This window comes from Haliaeetus albicilla, chromosome 9, assembly GCF_947461875.1.
Source record: "Haliaeetus albicilla chromosome 9, bHalAlb1.1, whole genome shotgun sequence".
NCBI classification, from domain to species: domain Eukaryota; kingdom Metazoa; phylum Chordata; class Aves; order Accipitriformes; family Accipitridae; genus Haliaeetus; species Haliaeetus albicilla.
In genome coordinates, this window is record NC_091491.1 from 8,140,099 (window position 1) to 8,163,242 (window position 23,144).

At 41.8% G+C, this 23,144-nt stretch overlaps 1 protein-coding gene across 11 annotated transcripts in view; it reads right to left on the reverse strand.

Moving 5' to 3' along the window:
* CUX1 (cut like homeobox 1) overlaps window positions 1-23,144 on the reverse strand; it is a 283,317-nt gene that overhangs the window by 39,180 nt on the left and 220,993 nt on the right. For 6 of the 11 annotated variants that reach the window (XM_069791422.1, XM_069791425.1, XM_069791420.1 and 3 more), the window contains 4 exons: window positions 9,861-10,163; window positions 8,284-8,346; window positions 5,188-5,376; window positions 82-346 (listed from right to left, as the gene is read on the reverse strand). The exons of 1 other annotated variant lie outside the window; for it this stretch is intronic. In XM_069791422.1, coding sequence (XP_069647523.1) covers window positions 82-346; window positions 5,188-5,376; window positions 8,284-8,346; window positions 9,861-10,163 — 820 coding nt within the window. The remainder of the gene's footprint in view (window positions 1-81; window positions 347-5,187; window positions 5,377-8,283; window positions 8,347-9,860; window positions 10,164-23,144) is intronic. 4 more of the 11 variants (XM_069791423.1, XM_069791427.1, XM_069791421.1 and 1 more) reach the window with 1 other exon arrangement.

The window sequence follows — 23,144 nt, forward strand, 5'->3', positions numbered from 1 at the left end:
AGTCTGCTGAAGCAGAGTAGTGCCCTGCCAATACAAATAAAATAAATCCTTTATGAGTAGGGCTCCCAGGAGATCTCATACCTGTAATTGTGGAACCAGTTGATCACGGTGCTGGTCTTCAAGTTGAGCTGCGTAGCGAGTTCCTCAATGGTTTTTGGTGATGGGTATGGCTTTTGCTGGTAGGCTCGTTTCAGAGCTTCTTTCTCTTCCGGTGCCAGCACCACCCGGGGCTTCTTCAGCTGATGCTGCGGCTGCGGGCTGGCTCCCTGGCTGTAGTCTATTCCAGCGGATGAGGACTCACAAGACTGACTGTCGCTAACAGAGCTGTGTCGCCGTTTCATGTAGGCTGAAAGAGAAGTGCATCGGATCATCCCCAGCTGAATACAAATGCAAAATAAATGAATATACGAGCTGTGGAATAAATGTGAAGATGACAGGTTGTAGATGCATGGATGGGCTATTCAGAGACAACAGAAAGGAAGGGGCATCATCGGAGATCAGAGGAAAGCAAATGTGGGGAGGATGCAAGAGGCAGAAAAAGAAGAAAGAGGGGGAAGAAAAGAGGGTAAATCGACTGGAGACCTGCCAGAGTTTTCTGCTCTTTCAGTGAACACGGGACATGAGTAACAGGGTTCAGTTAACGTGACTTATTTCAAATTCACTCTTCCAAGAGTGGTGAACTTCCACATAGGCACCTGATTAGGACAGTTATACTTCATTTCAACTTAAATAGCTTTGGTTGTTAAACACTTAAGGTGTAGACTAAGGTGTCTCTAACACGTAAGGTCTCTGAATTTAAAAATACGACAATGGAAGCTGAAGGCAGCCACAGCCACGTCTCCAACACACGATGGCGCCCGGAGCCCGGAGATCCCAGCGATGGGCTGAATAACCTGTCAGGCATTTGCTGCTTTTTCCTACAGATCTTCGTTATAGTGGTGACAGGTTATGAAAGAAAAACAGCCCACAGCATCCTCCTCCCCTATGCAAGGCTCTTTCAAAAATGCATATACTTTTAAGAAAGCTCTTGCTGCACTGACGGAGCTCAGTGAGGCTGACGGCAGAAGCACGCAATACCACGGCTGACCCTCCTCCCCGACAGGGACTGAATTATCCTGGCAAATTCTGCAAGGAAAGAGTCCCAGCAAACGCTGTCACTGACTTGATTGATCTACACCGGGCAGAGAGAGGTGGGATTTACTGCACCTGGCAGTATCATGCACAAGGATTGCTAATGAGGGGGCTGAAAACAGCAAATATAGATGAATCTTGTCAATAAAATATTTAATGGCCTGTTAAATACCTTCTAGATATTTAAGAGTTTAGGTATTCAAGAACTGCAATTTGATAACCTTGGCTATTAAGTTCCAGATTACACCAGCCTGACATCAACGTAGCAGGCACTAAACCTCCAACAGCCAGGAGCTCCGATCGGAGCCAGGGACCCATGTGGGGCACGTCCCACTGGTCAGCAACCAAAGTCTTCAAAAAAGAAATTTCTCTCTCCCCACAGCTCTGCCTTTAGGCTGAGGGTGCACAAAGAATAAAAACTCAATGCAATCAAATAAACTGAAATGTTCAAAGCCCTTCTCACACAAGCCAACTTCTTCTGGCAGAGCTCCCTACAGGACTGGCTAGGTTTTCTGTCTCCACTGGGTTTCAGCATCCTGTCCTCTACATGGTGGTACATCCAGTGGGACCTTTTTACACCGTGTCTTACTATCATCTAAGCGAATTTTGAACACACTCTGTAACCTTTGGGGGTATCTGCGTGGCCCTCATTTTGTTTTTCCTGAATATGACAGATTACTGGTGGATTGCCTACTGTGTAAGATCACTCATATGGAACAGAACGTGAGTTGCTCATGATCAATCACTCTGCCATGATACAGTCTTGCACGTGTTTGAAATAACCATAAAAAGCAAAGTTGTTTTTTTTAAAAAAATAAACTCCAGTAAAAAAATCACCTATTCAAGTTGTTCCAACAGGATGTAGAACTGCAAAGTGACCACAGGTAAATGCATTATTTCAAGGTGACCTATTGGCCTTATTTTTGCAGCCTTCAAGGAACTGTTACAACCTTCAACCATGGAATTAATCATTCCAGCAATATAATCTCACATTTATATAAGGTCTTTAATCTCAAAGACTCCCAGGTGTTACTTCAAACTTGCACTGACATCCAAACTATATACAAGGTTCCCTTGTCTCCTTTGACAGCACAACCAAGAGGGCTGAAAGACAGCATCTATCACTTCAGCAACATGCAGCAGCTTAAACGAGGCCACGAGACAAAATAGAACCTCGCACGGAAGATGTAAAAGGTGTTTAGGCTATCTCTAACTGGAGTTTCTGGAATTTGGTTAGGCAACTGAGTTAACACGAGACACCCATGTATCAGGATGCTCTGAATCTGCTTTCTCTGCTCTCCAAAGGATGTAATTTCTGGCAGGTCAGAGCTCCCATCTTTAGACTCCTAAGGACAGCACAGAGCTGTGACAGCTTGGGAAAAATTTCATGCCTTAATGCCTACCTCTGCTTTTGTAACCTCACACTGGGATCACAAAAGGTGCAATGGCTTATTTGGGTCTCTCTCATTTGAATGGAACAAATTCTATAAGTGCATGTATTTCCTTAACATAAACATAAAGAGAAGGATGTCCCACTGTTCTGTCATAAGCAATTGCTTTGCAGAGGATAATATATTATCAGAACAAATTTCCATGGGGCCAAAGGCACAATCCTGGCATTTCACCACGTGCTGAACTAGCACCTAAGCTTTAGGCTTTAATGGTGGTCTCTGGAAACTTTAGATGATGTTTATAAATGCTTTTCCTTTTTAAATCTTATTTTAAACATATGTGCTGCGTGTAGACAACATAAGGAGATCATTCAGCACATCTGCAGTGACAGCAAGGCTCAAACTGGAATCCAAGTCGCAAACACACTTGATTTTTGGAGAAGTTTGCTTTTTGTCTGTGATTGGTCTCCACTTCTCAGGAGACCTATGAAAAAAAACCAACCCCAAATGTAATTTGGGCAAAGGTCTGGATCTGGGTCTGAGACCAACTTGTCAAGGCCAGCTGTATCCCCTGAGTTTTACTACCTTTTTTTTTCCCTTGCTGTTGCAAACCCAGCATCACCGTGTCCCTCTGGGAAGACTCTCCAGCACATGCTCAGCTACAGATGCAGCAGACACTATTGCAGGACTAGTGGCTGCCCACTGAGGTAAAACAGAGCCCCTTTTCATATAATTTTTATCTTATGCGGTATTGAACAAGATTATTAAAAAGCGAAATAATGGGGAAATAAAGGGAATTAACTTTTCTCCTGACAGCAGGCTTCAGCAGTGTTCAGTGAGGAGTGTGACGCTACGAGCAGCGCGCACACTGGGAGGTTATAAGAAAGAGGAATGAACTCTTCCAAGGCAGGAAAGGTGGTGCAGAGTGTCTCAGCCTAGTGAGCGTGAACCGCCGTCTTCCTCCAAAGAGGTTAGTTAACGTACATTGCAAATTTTCAGAACCTCTTAAAATGGACATTTATAGCACAAACTTCAGACTGGCAGAACAGAAAAAGAGATATATGCAGCTCACCTTTATCATAATTATTAATTTACTCCCTTAATAAAATGTGGCAGAGAAATAATTGATAATAATGTTTCACTGGTAGCAGATACAGCTGCATTGTTCTTTAACTGACATTAGCTGAAGGGAAAGTTAAATTCTTAATGTGGCTCTAGAGCAATTTAAAAGGTTAAATCATAGGATCCTTACCTGCATGAAAGGATTTTGCAGAAAATACAGGGTTGAATTCACTTTAGAGTGCTCTGCTATGAGGACAGCACTTACACAGTTCAGGAGCTCAGCACAGAGTCTCAATGATTTATAGCCTTATCTCTATTCAGGTGCCATCTATAGAGCATATGTATTGCACAGTGTTTGATAAGAATCCAGTTTAGAAAATAGTTTTGAAAGGATATTGTCAGTACTACTTTTAAATTATTTTTATTTTATTTTCCTGCATTATGGGCGATATTCTCTTTGAGGCTATAAAAATCCAGATAGTTGACAATTTTATTTCTGCCATGTTTCCAATACAGCAAAAACCATCATGGCTCCCTTTGGTTTACAGTTGTAAGTGGGAAACCCAAGTGGATTTTACTCCCCACGGAAGATTATACACAATTTGTGACAAGATACTGCACTGCATTATATTATACTGGTTACTATGACAAGGATTTGAATTTCTTCTTAAAAGCATGCAAGACTACAATTTTCCCAGAAGCTCCCTCACTGCAATTTTTAATATAATCATAAAGTTCTTGATCAAATGTGTTAATGCTTTCAGGACATCAGTCAACAGCAGCGCTTTCAGTGCACACGATTAATGCTGTCTGTACTAATATCGTTAAGGGATAGCTCAAGAGATGTATATATCATTAATTAGTTAACTGCTGATAATGGCAGCCTATGAGTCTCTCTTGTAAAATCACACGAACGTACTAAAAACAGGGCTCTGAATAACCACTGGTTTTTAGTAATGACTTTAAAATATAGAGAGTAGGATAAATTTTCATTATATACTCCCTACTAAGATACCCAATAAAAACTTAGAACTCTCACTGGTACATACTCATGACCTCGCCGTTTTATGCGAGCATGTATTAACACAATCACCTTTCCCCATCCCTATAAAGGCTACAAATTTAATTATTCTCAAACGCCCTTTTATAAAGACTGCATTTTTCTTTCCTGCTAGTGACCACCAGTGCAGGACTGGCAAGAAGCTCTCTCAGGAATCAATGCGCAGTTCTTTGAGCCCAACATCTGTGACCAGCTGCAGCACTATTAACTAATAACCCAAAGCCAGCTCCCAAACTCACATTTCTCATTTGGTAAGGCAAGTTATCAGTGATACACCAGGGCCTCAGTAATTAATCTATAGGAGAATATAGCAATGATTTCATGACAGCTGGTGAATATTCAGGGTTTGGGGTTAGTTTTTTCGGTTTTTTTTGAGATGTATCTGCTTGAGCTAGCATCGAAAAAAGCTGTCATGAAGTCCTTGTGCATAACCTTCATAATACTGGATCAATGGTGCCTCTATACTATTTATGGAGAATTATAAAAGACACGGTCATCTTTGAAATAACAGAAAACATGAGTCAGCAGTCTGCTCCAAGTTACCTTTTTTCTCCATTCGTTTCATATCCATCAGCTTCTCCACGTTGTTGGGATCGTTCAGCCACAGCTGCATGCGGACAAAGGGTTCCCGTCCCTTCAAACTCAGCTTGTGCCAGGGCTTCGGGCGAGCCAGAAGGTCTGAGACAGAGCCTTGTGTTAGCCCTAGGATTGTCTCCCCAAACAAACGCTGACCTAATACGAAATTGAAAATCGCATGAATTCATTCAGCTAAGAGACAAGGATAACTAAAAAGACAGAACACGTCTACGAAATCATTCGTCAATTATTCTTACTTCAGCATTGCTTGAAAACCCAAAGGAAACACTTAGAAGAATAAAAGCTTTGCCCCCCACTAAAAGTGTAAATATTGAGCTTTCGTTTAATCCTTAGGATCTGACTGTGGCAAAGAGGGGAGCTCAACATGTTTGGGGACCAGGATCTTACAGTGAAATAGTGTGCAAAAAATAAAATCAATGTGATTAAAAATAAACAGAACTTTTAGCTAAGCAGGCAACTAGTGAGAACAGTGAGGCTACTTAGCTCTTATGCAGGAGGGTAGTGCAACAGCTTTGTTCCAACAGGGCAATCCAAACATTTCAAGCAATCAATGAACCAAGACCAGTGCAACCCACCCATTCAGCAACAGTCATGTAAGTGTCCGCAAAGACACATGTATGTACATATTTGCTGTGTTGTACTATCTGTGGTGTTCTAACTGTGTCTTACCAACCACAGATAATCACATTTTACAATATAACAGCTTTTTTTACAGCCTCTACAGTACTTCTAGTTAAGAATGCATAATTTTAGTTCTCTTTTAAAATGCTGTCATCTAGCAGGGTGAAAACTGCATATCCTTTTCAATGCACAGCATTTGTATGTACATTGGTAATACTATTTTCATATGGTTAAAATCTAACTTATCAATGACTGCGGAAAATGCCCGTGCAGCTCAAACCCAGTGATACAGCTGGTTTTCTAAAGCCCTTCCTTCACTTCAGTGTTCTTCCTAAGCTAAACTGCCTTGATATGGAACAGCTTTTGTTACAAGACAGAGCCTGAAGTCATCTGACTCTTTGCCGGTGATTTCTGATAGAAGCGCAGCTATCATGTATTTTCAAGGTAACCCAAAGATCTTTCCATGCCGACCAAGTTTAGGCCTCAGGGTCTTGTGTCTGATCTGTAGCTTCTGAATGCCCTCACTAACACAAAGCAGAACGCTTTTCCTTCACTTCCTAGCAATGCCAGCATTCTTAGCCAGTGGCAACAAACAGATCCCTGAGAGACAACGCAGATGCGTGGGGGCTTGTGCTCCTACAGCTCTGCAGGACATGCCCGTGCTTGCAAAAGGACCATCAACTCTTGCCTTCATAGCCTCACCTGACCCTGACAGAAACAGGTCGTGGAAAGTATCTGCTCTACAGACCCATCCCCTGTGCTTAACTCCATGAATCTCCTCCTCCTCTTTAAAAACATCCCAAGACTTTTGCCCTGGTGATTTTTTTTTTTTTTTTGCCTGTATGGGTAGAGGAAGGAATGTGGGACCAGTTAGAAGCTGCAGAACGTCCCATTCAGATGCATGGGGCAGGTGGGTCTGCATAGCTTTTGGAGGAAGCAGCTGAGATAATGAAAGGCAGAAAGGGGAAATGAGGACAGGGCTAACATGACACAGTCTGCTAATAAGCTCTAAAACTAACCCTGGAAATGGTTCTTACAGACTGAACAGAAACCTAAATTCAGAATTCACTTAAGTTCCTAAGTAATAAGTCATTTTCCACTACCCTCAATATCAGGAAAATTAGACAAAAGACGTAATTCAGGGCCAATTTTAGATCACGCGTATTGCAGAGTTAACCTACTCCCTGTTTGTATTTAAAAACATCAGTAAGGCCTCATCCATTTACCTTTAAACCTGCCAGCTACTAGCAAGATAAGACAGCTACTTTAAAAATCTTTTAATTTGCCTTCATAAATAACTTTCCTTTAACGTTCCGCATAGTTTCTAACCCCAGGCTGTGCCCAGGCTGCAACGCAATGAGCATTTCTCCCAGAGGCTGAGAGAGCTCCGACAGCCGCTGTGCAGTGCCAGTGCAGCCACTGCGACTGCCCGCGTGGCTGCGCAGTAAACTGGAGCAGGAAACTGATCCGAGTCAAACTAACCTACCAAGCATAAAACGGCCTCTTTTGACTCAGACCAACTGGTCCAGTCTACTGTGTGGGCACATGAACAGGAATACTGGCACAAATTTGCAAAAGGGTTGGGAAAAAGCAGCCCAGATCAGGTACTAGCAATGCTGCTAAACGAAAGGAACTTCAAACTACAGCCTAAAAATTAAAAATGCAAATGTGGAAGGAGGTAACAACATGTTCTCTAGGTGTTAAGAACAAAGCTAAAGATGTTTGTGTCATTTGTTTTATCCCAGGATACTGCAGGACAGGATAAAACACCTGAAAGACTCCCAGGCTAATGGGGAATGTGTTAGAAATCATTCTCAGGAGGTAGCAGGTGTATCGCACTCCATCTTCATCAGAGTGCTATTAATAACTGGAATACTTTTAAGCACAGGTTTCCTAAAACTCCTGCTAATTCTCTCCATCTTTTACCCTAATATCCTTCATGCCTGTTGCCACTGATGTAGCTCCTCATGGACAAAACTTTCTGTAAATCATGCTGGTTTCATAGTTAGTCCTGGCCCTTTCTGCAAAATCCCCACCATTGCCATCCTTCAATAGCTCACTGAATTTGCCTCCCTCTCTATGTTGCCCAACAGGGAATCACTGATAATAGCATGACATTTGGGACTAGGAATACCAGCAACATCCCAGTGTTAACGCTGCCAGCATCGTTCGTTAAAATGGTGAGTGTTGAACAGATGCTAAAAGGCACGGGAGGAGAGACCCGCCAAACACATCTTGAATGGTTTTGCACAACCGTGGTCTTTACTGGCCGATGATATTCGAACAACTGAGCCACCACCAGTTGCCTAAGACAGGTTCACAAGGCCCTGTGGCCTAAGACAGAGAAACCTGTGCACCGAGTCAATCTGGTGCACTAGCACACTGAGGGCGCAAAAGGAGACATTGAAACTGGTTCCACACCTAATGCAGAGTTTGGGGCACATTTCCTGGCTCTTCTGCTGCTTTTTAGGCTTGTCAGCCACACTGTAGGAAAACAAAAATCATGGGAAATAAAAAAGACTAAGTAAAAATGGCATCAAAGCAAATGTAAACAAAAATACTTTTTCAAACCTCTCTGGAACACCAGAGCAGGTACAGCACTCAACAGCATTTTGCCCAAAAACTAGGGGCTTGAACCTGCAAACCCTTACCGTGACTTGTGGTTTTATCTCTACAGTATCTCCACTGAACAAGCAATCACAATCTGCCCATGCCAATGTGCATGAGCAAGTAATTCTGCTCGGTTCAGTGGAACACAATCTCATGCAGGGTATGTCCATGATCAGGGCCATTTTCTTTTTTTCCCAAATTATGTTAAATGAGAACTTGCAACCTCCCCCATCCCCAGTATTTTTCCCCTTTAAAAAAAAAAATAAAAAAAATCTAAGGTAATAACATGTTATTCTCTGCCTAGCTGAAAAAAGGCTTCCTTACATACTAAAATAAAGGAGTTTTTGTTTAATTGTTAATAAGTTTTTGACTTATTACAGTCACAGTGTTCAGATGATATGGATGGAATTCTTCTCATATAAGTATCATCAGTAGTCTAAAGCTACACTTATGTTTTTGGTCCCATCTGTAGTGAATGGAGAGAAACTGGTACTTCTGGGGAGTGATTCATCCCAACCATCTCAGACATCTATTTTGAACATCTAAATGCAGGCGAGATGAATCCCCTGCTAAGCCCCAGAAGCATGGGCAGGTAACACTGGGGCAGCCTTACTGCCTTCCCGCTAGAGACTTCAAAGGACTCCTAAAGGTTTCCCAATGCCTTGTGAGGGAAGCAAGTGTTAAACACATATGAAGAACTAGTGATTTAGAGGCACAGTCGCAGTATTAAGCATGGATTTCCCATACTCAGATCAGGTCATTCCCTTTGACTATTCCAAATATATAGCCATGTCAACATTAAACTTAATTCAAAACCTCATCTGTAAGCAAGAGCAGCCTTAGCTTTGCACATCTCTAAGCAAAATAACTTAATGGCCCCACACGCTTATCTACAGGTTCATCTAAACCTCAGCTGAGTCTGAATTTACCCTCCCAGCTCTACAGGTATGCTATGACTTTTGCTTGTGATGCACCTCCCTCTCCAATCATGCTGGACTGTACTTCACCTATGCCTAAAATGCTGGGGGCTTGAATCTACAAGCATGGGGAAAACAACGTTTCTCAAGGGGAGATCACACTGGCTTTGGGGTTTTGGTCTTCTTGACAGCCTGCTGGACTGTATTTAGGGAGGTGGGAGCAGTATCTGGCTGGTGAGCCAGGAGCAGAGCTTAAGAGCAAGAGTATGATGACATTTTAAGTAGAGTGTGACAATCTGAAAGGATTTTTCTACTAGTTTAAAAAAAATAAAAAACTTTTTAACAGATTAAAGCTTAGACCAGAGTCAAAACCAAGTATTCTTGTAAACATCTACTGAAATATAGTTTAAAAATAAAAGCATGAACACCTTCGTTTTATTTTGGTCAAGAAATGAGAATAAAGCGATTTACCAAGATTGTTGTCTGTTAGCACTTCTTTGACCCTCTTCGTAATGCCGTATGTATCCAGCTCCGGGGACATAGCAACCAGTTCTTGGATGCTGAGTGCCGAGTGGCCCGACAGTGGCAAAGGTGTTGTAGACTGGGATTCAGAAGCAGGCGGCTCGCTAGGTTCTTGGGATTTGCCGTCTTTACTTGTCTCTATAGTGGGACAGGGTTGCTGTACCAATTCAGTCAGGCTTTTCACTGATTCACTGGAACTCATGGGAGATTCAGGAGCAGGACTGCAACTGGCAGAAGTCTTTGGAGTGCTTTCTGCAATTAAAAAAAGAAAAAAATCGCCACTTTAGCAAAATTGTAATGTTTTGATTGCAGGATATTTAACTTTCCTTCTCATTTATATTCTACCTACTTAAAGAAATGCCTAAGTATGCAAAATGCTACTTGTTATGACTTGGTTACTAAAAAGCCTCTTTTAAAAAACAGAATTATTTTCTAATTTTATCTTGAGTCATCTCTGCTTTCTTATAAAGACAAGATGTACAAATAAAAATCAGGAAAAAATGAAGTGCAATAGTCTGTAAGTTTGCAAGAAATTTCCTTGGTCAGGAAATCTCATAGTTTTGCTTTCCATACCATTTTTGTATACGGATGCTCTTAAATCTACCATTATAGACTGGTTTAAGTCTCCTTCTGTGACTTGTAACTCACTCACTCAGCCACTATTTTGTAGTGTCATAAGGGATTTTCTACAACTGATACAACTTTTTATCTTGAGAGTGTTATCGATTTCATTTTGTTTATCACTCGTATCACATTTTTGCACTTCTCTTTGCCCAGAAAGAACTTAACAAGATTAAAATACAGTTTGTAATTATGTTGTATTAATTAACGTGTTTGAGAATCCAACATAAAGTTAGCTAGTGGAACAGAAGACACTCAAATCTGTTATTGTGACACTTTGTTTAAAAGAAAGCTTTCTGAATCTGTTAATTTGCCAACAACAATAGGTTCTGTACAAAATGTTGTTTTCCCCTAATAAATTCACATTTATCTCTAACGGAACGTACCAACTGAGCTTATGCAGAAAATCCAGACATCAAGGGTTCAGTCTAAACATTTTTTAAAGCAACAACACGTAGACAATGTGGTTTAGAACAATTCCCTTCAAAAGATAAAGAGCACAGGCCATTTTTCCATTCACAGTTCTTCCCCATTTTTGTGGGACTGCTTCCTCCTCCTTGCTGTCTCACATCTCATTATTTGACATGGTTAACCGCATGTATCTCAGATTCATACATCAGCGGATTTGTCTCGAGATCTCTGGAGGAAGCTTACAATGCTCTCAATTGTAGAAGGATGAGGCTAGTCGACATCAAAAATCTAGTCCCTCTAACAGAATTGTGTTTTCCTGAGCACTGCAACACTACTACGAGAGCAGTTCGGTCTGCAGCATCATGTCCTGTCGCTACCACGGTGATGGCCAATAGCAAATTTCACTATTCTTCAAGTTTGCTTGTTTATTATCCAGAATATTGTCAAATCATTACAGAACACGCAGCTTGCGTAGCTAGCATGGAAACATATCCTAAATACTAAAGGAAAATACTACATAAGTAAAAGTAGGGTTCAAACGAAGCAGGGTGCACAGTGTGATTGTCTTGTTCAAGGTAATGGCAGCTTTCACGATGCTGCATTGAAGAGAGGTTCCCTGACACACTTACATAAAGTTGGTCTCTCAAACCAAGCAATTGGACTTTTTCCTTCGTGCTTTGAGAGATGCAGAAGAGGCAGACATAAAAGGAAAGCAAGGCGCATATAAATCTTTAAGGTAATAGGGATCTTAAAAATCTTATTTCTTTTCTCTGTTCACCCTAGGTCATCATACAACTGAATACAAAACCCAGCAAATGTTATTTTTGTATCAGGAGCAGCAAAGGAATTGTACTGTAAATTTGCCCTGATTCACCCATGCGAGGGACCAATTTGGCAGATCATCCATCTTGTTCACTGTACACTGTCAGGGATGGCATGAATTCCCTACATGATAAACAGATTTCTTCTCAGGTCTGTGTCCTTTAACCCACAGCAAGGTCAAAATTATGGCTGCCTAGCTAATAAACTGCACGGCACTCGTTCAAGTTCCCTCTAATTTTGTCCCTTGTGCCAGCTTATACAAATCTTACTGAATAACTAGAGCAGCTGCAAATTTCCTATACAATTCCTCATCCGTGCACTGCAAACCACATGCACACACGAAGCGCAGAAAAAATCCAAAATAAAAAAAACCCAACCACACAGGACTAAACAAAAGCATTTATTAATGCTTCTTTCTCCCTCTCGTTTCCCTGCCCAGCCTAATTACGTAAACAACAAAGGTAATCTATATTATCATCTATCACTGAAATGCTCTATGTTGCTCACATATTAGCTTATTTATTTTTTATATCACATATCAAGAGCTTACTTGAATTTCATTTTTAAGACCAATCTGCTGCTTATTTACTCAAAAAGGTAGGATTATCTGAATCTAATTTTGGAAGGCAGTACAGATGACAAACTGCTTTTTTTTCCCCAATGAAAGGCAAGTGTATAGTGATTTCAGATGAGGCATTATGCGCATATACTACAAATAACTCAAAATATGTTCCCCATTCATTTTTAGCATTTTTCCCTTATGGAAAAATATTTTCAATATCGCATAAATATTTGAGGAAAAGATCTATTACTTGGAAAAGTCAATTCAATAATCAAATAATGCAAACATTTCCTGTTAATCTACTTAAAAAATTAAATAGACATTTAGAGTACAAGTGACTGCTCGCAGAACAAAGGGGAAAATTGAATGTATTCACTATTACAGATTTAACTGTCAATCCCCAGCCATTTCGCATGTTTTATGAAATAATTTGTCTGTATTCATTTCTCTCAAGTTCCTCACAGGACAAAGAAACAAATTCAGGACATCTGAAAAATACATATTAAGATTTCAAAAGTAGCAATTGAACATTTCCAATGAAAACAATACATTGAAAGCTTATTTCTTTAAAATGTGTTCTGCTTTTTTAACCCCTGACTGCACTGAAGAATAGCACTAACTTAAGAGCGATCCAGTTTCTTACGAGTAAGTGATGTTCACTGAATGTTTACATGTTTGTATTTACTGAGGAAGAGATCATTTTGTCAATATGAGTGTAAAACTGCATTATGGTAGGCTATACAACCTGCAAACCCCAAGGCTACCATTTATTGATGAAGTTACTTTAATAAATTCCAGATAAACTTTGCTATACCAAAGGAGTGTTGCATTTTGCTTTCCAACAGCCTGCATCCAGTTTAAAACCTGAAGCAAAAGCCCCAAAACTTCAAAAATAATGTGCTAGAAGTAAGAAACTGGAGAGATCAAAAGCATCATGAGGAATGAGGTGATTGCAGAACCTGGGATTTTTTTAAGTCTCAGGCAACCAAAGGCTTTAGCCATGCCCTATGCTTTATAGAGGATGGGAGAAACAGGGTCTCCCCAAACTAACTTGGTGGAAAGATGGTGTCCATTAGGTCCCAAAGCATGTGATGAATACACAGTTCAACATGACAATTTTAAATGATTGGGGAAACTGGTGTAACTTCTGTACTATTACAGGTTGATGTTGACAAATGTCATTAGAGATTCAAATACACCATAAAAGCAGTTAAGTGATCCAAATCTTCTAAAGCTGCAAGTATAACTAAGTCATGAAAGGGTAGAGGCTCTCCCATGCACTTTCTAACAGTATTAATTCAAACTATATGTCTGGGGTATAGGGAAGTTAAGACACCTCCAACCAACTTTTAAAAGCACATTCAAATATGCAGCATAGAAAATAATAACCTAATGCAAATCAAGTACTGGAAACTAATCTTGCATAAACGGGCCACCAATCTGAAATATTTGGCAGGTGCAGTTGGCCTCCATTCATAGCTGAAACATGAAGACAACTGAAACACCAACACTGGCTATTTCACAGTTGATGAAAACAGCTAAGAGCGAGCTACAACTATACAGTGAAGGTGAGCACTCAAGTCTTTGAAGGCAAATATGTCTTCATAAAGACAAATACATCTGATGCAGTTTGCAAACGCCAGAGCACCATACTTGGGAACACATCACTCCTGGCGGAACACATGGTCCTTATTCGTAAGTCAGGAAATTCTTCAGTTTTGTTTTTTCCTACTACAATACTAGTGAGGGATGCATAATCTAAGATGAAGATGTATAAAGGAATGGAAACAAAGTCAACAGTATACAAATACCTTCTTTTTTTTTTTAAATATTATTTTCCCCAATATAAAATTGCCTCTTGAATAACCATCTTACTGCAACAAAGCCTCAAACCAGCTTGCCCATTTCCCTCCCCACCCCTTAGTAGTTATCAGTTAAGAAACTAAACAAACTTTGCAAACAATTTAGCATATTCTGTCTGAGCATTTTACAAAACTAGTTGAGAACCATAACAAATTGACCTTGCTTTAATTACATGAACACAGAAAATCTTTTGTGGTCTTGCATTCCTTAGCGCAACGGATGAAGCCCAATGATGCTTTAGTCCTGTACATCCTCTAACACCTTCCCTGTAGCTTCGATCAAGACAGTGTTTTGGAAAATGTGAGAAAGTCGGAAAACGGAGTTCCAGTCTCAGTTCATTTGTTATGGCAGTTTTCCTGAACTTAACATTAGATTTTCTTATTGTTCTCCAACTACAACATTTCCCAGCCCCATGCTGGGGTCAGGTCCCCAAAACTGGATCCCAGCTCCTGAACTGCTTGAATAGTGGTTGTAGAGCATTTTGGACTACGAATATCCCACTGGTGGCCTGCAAATTACCTGAAAACACTTCCCCCAACACAGTATCAGCCTGACACGTTCCTCTACGAGGTCTGATCCCGTTCTGCCATCGTAACAGGACAAAAGCCCTATAGGGTGTAACAAACTACAGGCTGCACTGGGCTCCCCCTCCTGCAGCACTCCTGAGCATCACTCGCTCAGCAATCAGAGACATTTAATTATGTTCTGCAAAACTGCAGGGCACTAGTCAAGAAGGACCTTTTTTGTGATGTGCTTCCAACCACAGGAAGTAATCTAACATGGCCCTCCCTACAAAAGCAGCCATATAGCTCAGATCCACCGCACACTTCAGCTGGAGGCTCCTTCTGAAGCTCAGGACACCTCAGATGCAAAGACTTGCAGGTAACGCCTGCTACAACCTCCCCAGAAAATCACAGATGTCTACATGACCTGACACCAGTCCCAGATGTATCGCCCTCAACGGAGGTATCTAGATGACGGAGCAGTGTTGAGACATGGATACGGTTTCACCAGTCCCAGAGGCATCACGCTGCTGCCTGCCAGCACTGGCAGATTCCTCCAGTGGAATTTCTTGTACACATTTTGAGAGCTGCAGGTTTGCCACTTTTGCTCAGACCCTGCCTTAACTCCTACAGCCACGGCAGCATGCTGACTTTGCATCCGCATGTAAATCCGAAGTTCAGAGCAAAGATTTGAACAAGAGCATCTGAATTTGCAAGCATAAAACACAAGCTCAATGCTCCGAGCCTCTCCTCCCAGCACACTCGCCCATCCATAAAGAGCACTCTGTACTTTTGCAGCTCAGGAACCGCTGGGAGAATACACTGCCCAACCTTTGTTGCTAACGCAAGCTTAGCTAATAAGCTGCAAAAGGACTCAAGGGGAACGAGGTACAGAACATGGCGAAGTTGGGGAAGACCATGCAAAACACAGAAGGTATTCAGGGGCCTCTAAAAGGATTATGAAAAATATTATATTCTAAAGGCAGCAGGCAGACAACAGCTGCCTTAAGTTTCAGAGCGAAGTGGATTGAAAAGGCAGATCCACTATAATTTTCAGAGACAAATCTCTGTAGTTTATCTGATCCACTATTTAAATTTCAATACACAGTCCTCTATCTGCAGTAATAATAACCTAAATTCCATTTAGTGTTCATTTGAGCAGTCAGGATAAAGTCATTTCTTATTATCTCCCCACTGTGTAAAAAACAGCTTGAAGGTAGGAAGTCAGCAAGCATTTTCACCAAAAAGTAATTATTGTAAGTGACATTTTTACTGCTGGCATGCCATAAGGCGAACTGCGCATTTGGAAGGACAAGTTGCTAAAACAAAATGACAGGGTACTCTGTGACATTCCGACAAGAACCCAAACATGATTTAACTGGCGCTTGGTTTGATGCACCACTTTTCGTAATGTCCAAAGCTCAGGCTTCAGGTCTATGCCAAACTAGTCAAATTCAAAGTTCCTTATCGAGGCAAAGCGAGAACCGCCACGTCCTGTGCACAGCGGAGCGGGGAGGCAACGAAGCATCCCGTGCTCTGCTCGTTCCCTTTACGGCAAATTAGTAGGGAAGATGAAAGCAGACAAATGTGGTCAGGAGACTTCTCGGCAACCTCTTAAAAGAGCATTTGCTACTTCAGGGCCTGCATTTACCTCCTTGTGCAGATGCGTTAATGGACAGCAACAGACCTGGCAGGTTGCCTGAGATCAAAGCATCTCACACTGGGACTGGATTAGTTTCTGCTTTCCCCAGATGATGAGGTTGCCCATTCTGCCCAACTTGTAGACCAAAACCAGGAGTATGTTGTCCTGAGAATCAGGGCCTGATCACACAGCTGATCAGCAACAGCCTCAAGACAACAGCATTATTCTGTTTTGCAGGCCTGAAAATTTCAGGGAGAGATTCTTTTCCTCCGATTTTCTATCTAATTTTACCTTTAGCAACGGCTGTCTTTGCAGTATCTTCTAAAGCATCATAACAACTCTCCTCGCTAACAGCGGTGGCGTGCAAGTTTGAACTATGTAATAAATCTGATCAGCATTTGTGGAACAGCACTGCAATACATCCCTCTTCTGACTAATTAAACGAAAATACCCATGAAAGCTGAACGCTTTCTCACAGGTAGTGGTTTTGGTGGATTTACTTTAAGTGAGTGAACCTTGCCTATTCACAATTTGCAAATTAATGTGGCTTATGAAAATATGATCCTCCCTACAGTTATAAACTCCCACAGTTATATGTAGGGAGTATACAAACCTCCCTACAGTGTGCATATATAAGATGTAAAGTATGTAGGTACGTGCAGTTATAGTTCCAAGCACTTGCTGTAGTTACGATTATAGATTTCCACTATGACCGTGGAGATTTTGTTTGTTTGTTTTGCAAATGTAACTTTGGGGAAAATGTTATTTTGGGTCTTGGCTCAGAGGGAGATTTTATGTGGATGGGGGGAGGGATCAAAAGAAAACCCCTTTAGGAAAGCATGCAGATGTATTTATGTCTGCACTGAAAGGGGAGGAAACCAGCTTTGGTTAACTCTGAAATTACTGGGGCAATACTAAAAATAAAGGTCCCCATTCTGCATATGAGTATATGTTAAATGACAGGAGCACATAAAACTAACTGAATGATGAAGGTGAATGTTAGAAGTACTTGAGAAAAACCTGCTTCTGAGTATCCTTAAAGGATTACAGTGTTTCACTGCAATTTTACGTTGCATTTTAAATAATTATGTTAGCTTTGTGCTTGTATTAAAAAAGGATGTTTTCAGCCATTCTAGAAACCAAAAGGAGTTGGAGAAATCAGATGAACTTCAGAAAAAAGCAAGTAAGATGGGAGTTGGTGATAGACTCATGAGAAGAGATTTACAGCTGGACATTTAAAGGTACTTAAGAGAAGTTAGGCAACCAATTCTCCTTTCAATGAATGCACAACCACAAAGGCCTCAGACAGTCTTGGAAATCCCACTATTATGCCCAAACCTACATTAAGACTGCAACTTCTCATAGCCAAGAACTGGCATCAATTCCAGTCTAAGGTACTCCTTTCCTGGCTCCATCCTTTACCTCCATTTCTGCCTGACACTGAAGAACAACTGTGCTGTCCCAAGTGCTTGGGGGAACCAAATCTGTGAACCGGATTTGAAAAATAGCCACCTGCCACCACACACCTGCAACACAGTATGGGTGGAAGGGATTAAGAACAGGAACCTGGATCTCTTTCCTGATCTCATTTGCAGTGCAAGCCCATTAGCAAAAGGATGGTCTTTTACACCAGTCTCAGTGTTAGCGTGACGAGGGAAGTCCTAGTTGCAGCCTTGGGAGTTAAATGTTGCTTGCGGAACGACAACTGAAGAACATCCTGGATGTGCCCAGGGCCATCCAACCAACTTTATAACCAAGCAGAGGCATGTCTAGCTGCTGTGTGATCTATGCCTGCTCAGTCTGGATAGCGTGCAGCTAGGAACTAGGCAGGGCAGGGGACCATCCTGCTCAGCTCACAAGCTTTGATCGGGTCAGATTTTCCTCCCTATGCCTGCCTCTTAAAAAGCCTCTGCCACGAGGAGTATGCCAGTGCTATCACTTGGGGCTCATCCCTTTTCCTCCAGCCGCTGTAGGAAGGCAGCGCTGAACGTTCTGGCTGGCGAACACTTGCATCCCTTTAAACACATCCCTCGAGCTCACACCTTGTGTCAGCCAGTGCCTTGCTGCTCTCTGAGAGGCGTGCTGTGCCCCACTGATGCAAAATGCTCCAATAGCCGAAAAGTTCTGTTCTGCACACTATATGCACCATGCTGCGCCCGGATGGGGGGAGGCAAATGCAGGTACTCTCACAAGAAGAATGGCTAAGCAACGTCGCAGAGCTGGACAACTACGGCTGCGTAAACTCCAACCATCAAACTTCTACTGGGTCGGGAGGACTCTGGTACTTGGCTGTCCGTTGCAGTGTGGATGGGCTTGGATGGGGAGTACAGATCGCTACGAAGGGCAGTCTGAACATCCAGGATGTCCAGAATCTTGTACAGAAAGACACAACTTGAGTTAATCAATTAAAATGAAAAGCTGCACTGAGATCTGTCGGACTTTGGAACAGACACACCAACCCCTGACACAACCGCACCAACTGACAAAACTCTCAAATAAAAAGCATTAAGGGACATTTTTGAAATGGCCTACAGGGAAGCGTGAGGTCTCTACGTAGCCATGATTTTAAGTGTTATTCTACAACAAAAGAAGGCGGAAAAAAAAAAAAAAAGGAACTTGAGAATTTTTTTAGCTGGATGTAGACACGCAATCGGAAACATCACAGCAATGCTCAGGTCAGCCCAGCAGCCCCAAATCCTTTCCCAGTCTCACTGGCCAAAAGCAGATGTCTGCGGACATCCATAAACAACACTGTGTAAACAACACAGCAAGCACGCAGGGAGAATATCCTCAAATGCCTACCTGCTCACGTATTGCTTCTTGAGCCAGAAGTAGGGTCTTTGCACTGAAGAGTGCTGAATGATAATTTTTTGTTTTTACATATCACCTTTAAACAATTAAAAAACCCTTTCTAAAAAGAAATCAGATTTTAAATTCGGTGATTAATGAAAAAATCATGGCTGCTTTAAAAGACATCGCTCTACTCTGCTAAGCTATTTAATATTCAGATTTTTCTGTGTTTCCCTTAGTCAGAAGTCAGTATTTAGAAATAACTGCTGGAAAATGAAACAATAACCTTATTATTAAAACAGCTTGTGTGCAGAAGCTTTTTATTAAGGATTTTCTCAACATTAAAACAAATATGTCATGAAAGCAATCAATCAAGATGCCACAACCCCACATAGTTATATTTTTAGTATAATCAAAATAAATGTGTGCACAATACCTTTTGGAAAACAGAGTTAGAGCTTTTAGAGGTTCTGCTGCAGTTTATGGTGTCTTTGTTGACTTGCTGACCTTGTTATTAGAGACTAACTTTAACGTGTTACCATGTTTATGACTGTTTGTTGTCCTCCTCTGTCGTAAGCCTGAGTGTGAAGGTATTTCTATATCCTCCTTCAAGATTTTAACCTCTTGTCTGCTCCAGACTAGAGTATGAAGCAGAATGCATATGTGCACTGTGCACTGCATTTAAATACATCTCCCCCACTAAATAATGTGGACATTCATTTGCTATGGGCAAGATACATACGGGATGGATCCGAGGCTAATGACTGCCTTCCTACCCCAATAAAGAAGTCCTATCTAACATCTGCAGCACAGTGGGTTGTTCTTCGTCTTAGAAGAAAGCAGTCGAAGACGAGTGACCCTGAACATTGCTATACTAAATGCACTCCTTTTCGGGAGGAGTATTGGCTAAAGTACTGAAACAAAATGACATTTACATTGTACGCAACAATATTATAAAAGCTATTAAGGTACATTATTTTACACATCCTCATAATCTCTCCATACTGCTTTACTTAATTTGTGATAAAATTGTTGAGAAAGGGTACTTAATGTAGGACAGTCAGTAAAAGTAATTTATCATCTTCCCGCTTCGGTGCTCACGTTATCAGCGAACTCATTTTCTGCATTCATCATGCAATCAGCCTATTATTTGCATATTAATCAGGCAGTGGACCATGAAAGAGCCGCATCCCAGCCAAATGCTGCACTATCTCAGGAGGAACACTCAGTAATTATCATACATCAGTGTTATGATGTGGTAATTGATTATAACATCTTTCTGTTGCCCCTGGGGAGTCCCACTGCTAACCCAGCTTCAGGCATTCTGTGCAGATTTTTCTCTGAAAATTAGAGAAACCATTGCTGTCCTTTTATTAGATTTCTTTTTTTTACCTTTACAACAGACAGCTCTCTGAGCATTTCCAAGTTACTTTTCCTTCTTTTTTTTTTTTTTTTTTTAAATGAAACCTTCATTAGGAAAAAAACCACCTGACTCGGATCAGAAAAAGTAAAAAAACCCAAACCCCCCAAACAAAACAGTTGGGCTCATTCTTGTTCGTCCTCTCTCTTTCAAGGTCTGGTGGCTTTTTAGGTGCTGGTATTGCTTACATAATACCCTCTCCCCATCAAACACAACAAAATGTTACAACTTCAATAGACAGTAATTGCAAAGTTCGCATAAAGGCAGTTAAGCTGCTTTATTTAGGTGCCAAATGAGAGGCTAATTTTGGTCCTCTCGTAAAGGACAAATGAAACATCTGCCAGTTCAAACTTGCACTATTTTTAGGACCCAAGTTCCAGAGGGGTAAAAGAGAGAAACAAACATAAAACACAACCGTAGCTACAGCGCAGCTAATCTCACACCTCCTTCATGTGTGCAAAGCAGGCAGAGAGGAGCCGAGGGGGCAGCTCCTGTCCCCGCACTCATCCCAACCTCCCTTCGGGAAGCGAGAAGGAACCACGCCACGGAGAAGGAGGTTTTGGCCGGCTGTCTGCAGCGGGTCGGGCTACCTGCGAGGAGAGCTGGTGAGAATACCTTGCAAGGACAACGTTACTCTCCAAAGCGGCTTCTTGTCCCGGGACAGTCCCGTCAGAGAGACTCTGAGCACTGACAGCAACATGGGGATATTTTGGCAAGCTCAGGTTTTGCCAATAAATAGTATCAAACAGTGCCTGAATTATTCTGGGAAACAATCGCTGTTTTCAACCCCACTCCAGGGCATTACAGATACAGCCAAAGAAAAAGTATCTTTTAAACTGCTATCAGCAATATCTTTGACAAGTATAAATATGGGACATGTACTATCAGGCCTATTTTACATTTCTTGCTGTCGTTGTATTTTCTCCTTTTGTGAGGCTTTTTAACTGGGTATTTTTCTACTTTCACTTTTATGTAAATTTGATCTCAAATCCACTTTGCTTTGTTTTCAGTGTAAGTTGTGTTTCTCACAAGATTTAAAATAATCTCTGGATTCCTTCACTTGCTGTTTCTCTGGATGGCTGCTGGCAAATTTTAAAACCTCTAATACCCATTTTAGGTGAGAAAAATTCATCAGTTTTTCTTGCACCCTAATGCAAAGGACAGGCTAGAAGGTAACTTAGACGACATCAATTTTCTGTTTTTTTTCTTCTCGAGAATGATTTGCTATCGAGTAATATATAACTCTATAATCAGAACAGGATTTCGTTGTTAGAGTCTAACAGGCTGTTTATTTCCCTGTTTCAGAGCTACTTGGTGGAGGAGACAGCTGTCTCGTGGCTCCATCCCCATTACAAGATGGGAATAACGACCCGCGAGTTCGGTGCTAGCACACCTTTTTTCCAGTGTTTTGGGAGGAAGATAGCCCATTATCTGTTCTTTGAATTGAAAGCAAGGTAATTTTCATCCAGCAGAGGAGCATTTTGTAATTTGCTGAGCAGCGGTTGGGCTGTTGGCTGGGGACGGCCGCGGGCGCGATGGCTAGCTCCAGCCCACCGGTGGCCGCCACGTGGCCACGGGGGCCGGACCTGCAGCCCCCTCCTTTTCCCACAAGCAACCACAAGACCGACGTGAGCTTCTGCCAGCTGCCAGAGCCTCCTATTACCAATAGAAAAATAGCTGCTCCCGCCGGAGAAGAGCCTTTGCGACCTCTTCTGCAGCTGCCGGCCCGCGGGGGACAGATCCCGGCCATCGCCCCGGCTCCTGACCCCCCCCGGAGCGGCCTGGCCTTCCTGTGCCGCAGCACGACTGCGACGGCCTCGCTCGCCTTTCAGTGCTGCTCCAGTTATTTTTATATTTGGCTTTCTAACGTATCAGCTCATCATTTTCCACCCAGCTCCTCTGTGGTTAGCAGCTGGCAGGAGAAGCCCCCCGTGCCTGGCAGCAGGGAGAGGAGGTAATGTGGGCCCCCTCCCCAAAGGAGGCCACTCAGCTCCAAACACACAAGTGGAGGGAAAAGAAAATGCTGGTAATTAATGAAATGAAGTAGTAAGTAATGAAATGATGAACAGTGGAATTCACAGAGCTCTAACATTCAACGGCCGTGGTTTCTTTTAAACAAGGCCTGAAGAGAGCGCAAGGAAGTGACGTGCTCAGATTGATGCAGCAGTTACAGCGGAAGCACGTATTCACAAACTACATCTACTTTTTAGCAACTATTACACTAACTGGTACTCCTACAAACTACCTGAGAAGCGTAGCAGCAATAACGGTGAGGAAAGTTTCTTTTTTCATACAGCTTAAAAAATACACTCATTCATTAATTCTGATTTTTAAAAATGAAGACTTTGAGAATGAGCCATTACTGTGCCTGGCTAAACGCTACTGCAGAGGTGCACGAGCTCTTTGCTCAGAGATCTCTTCCCACACACCAAAGGGGAGTGAGCGTAAGGACCCACATTCCCAAATTAGCCACAGAAATATAAAACATAGCTGCAAGTTGACTGGGTAACTTCTCCAAAATGAATGCTGCGAACCTGTAACCACACTTCAGAGTGAATTAAATTTGTCTTCAGAATCCAGCATGAGTCTCCTCTTTGCT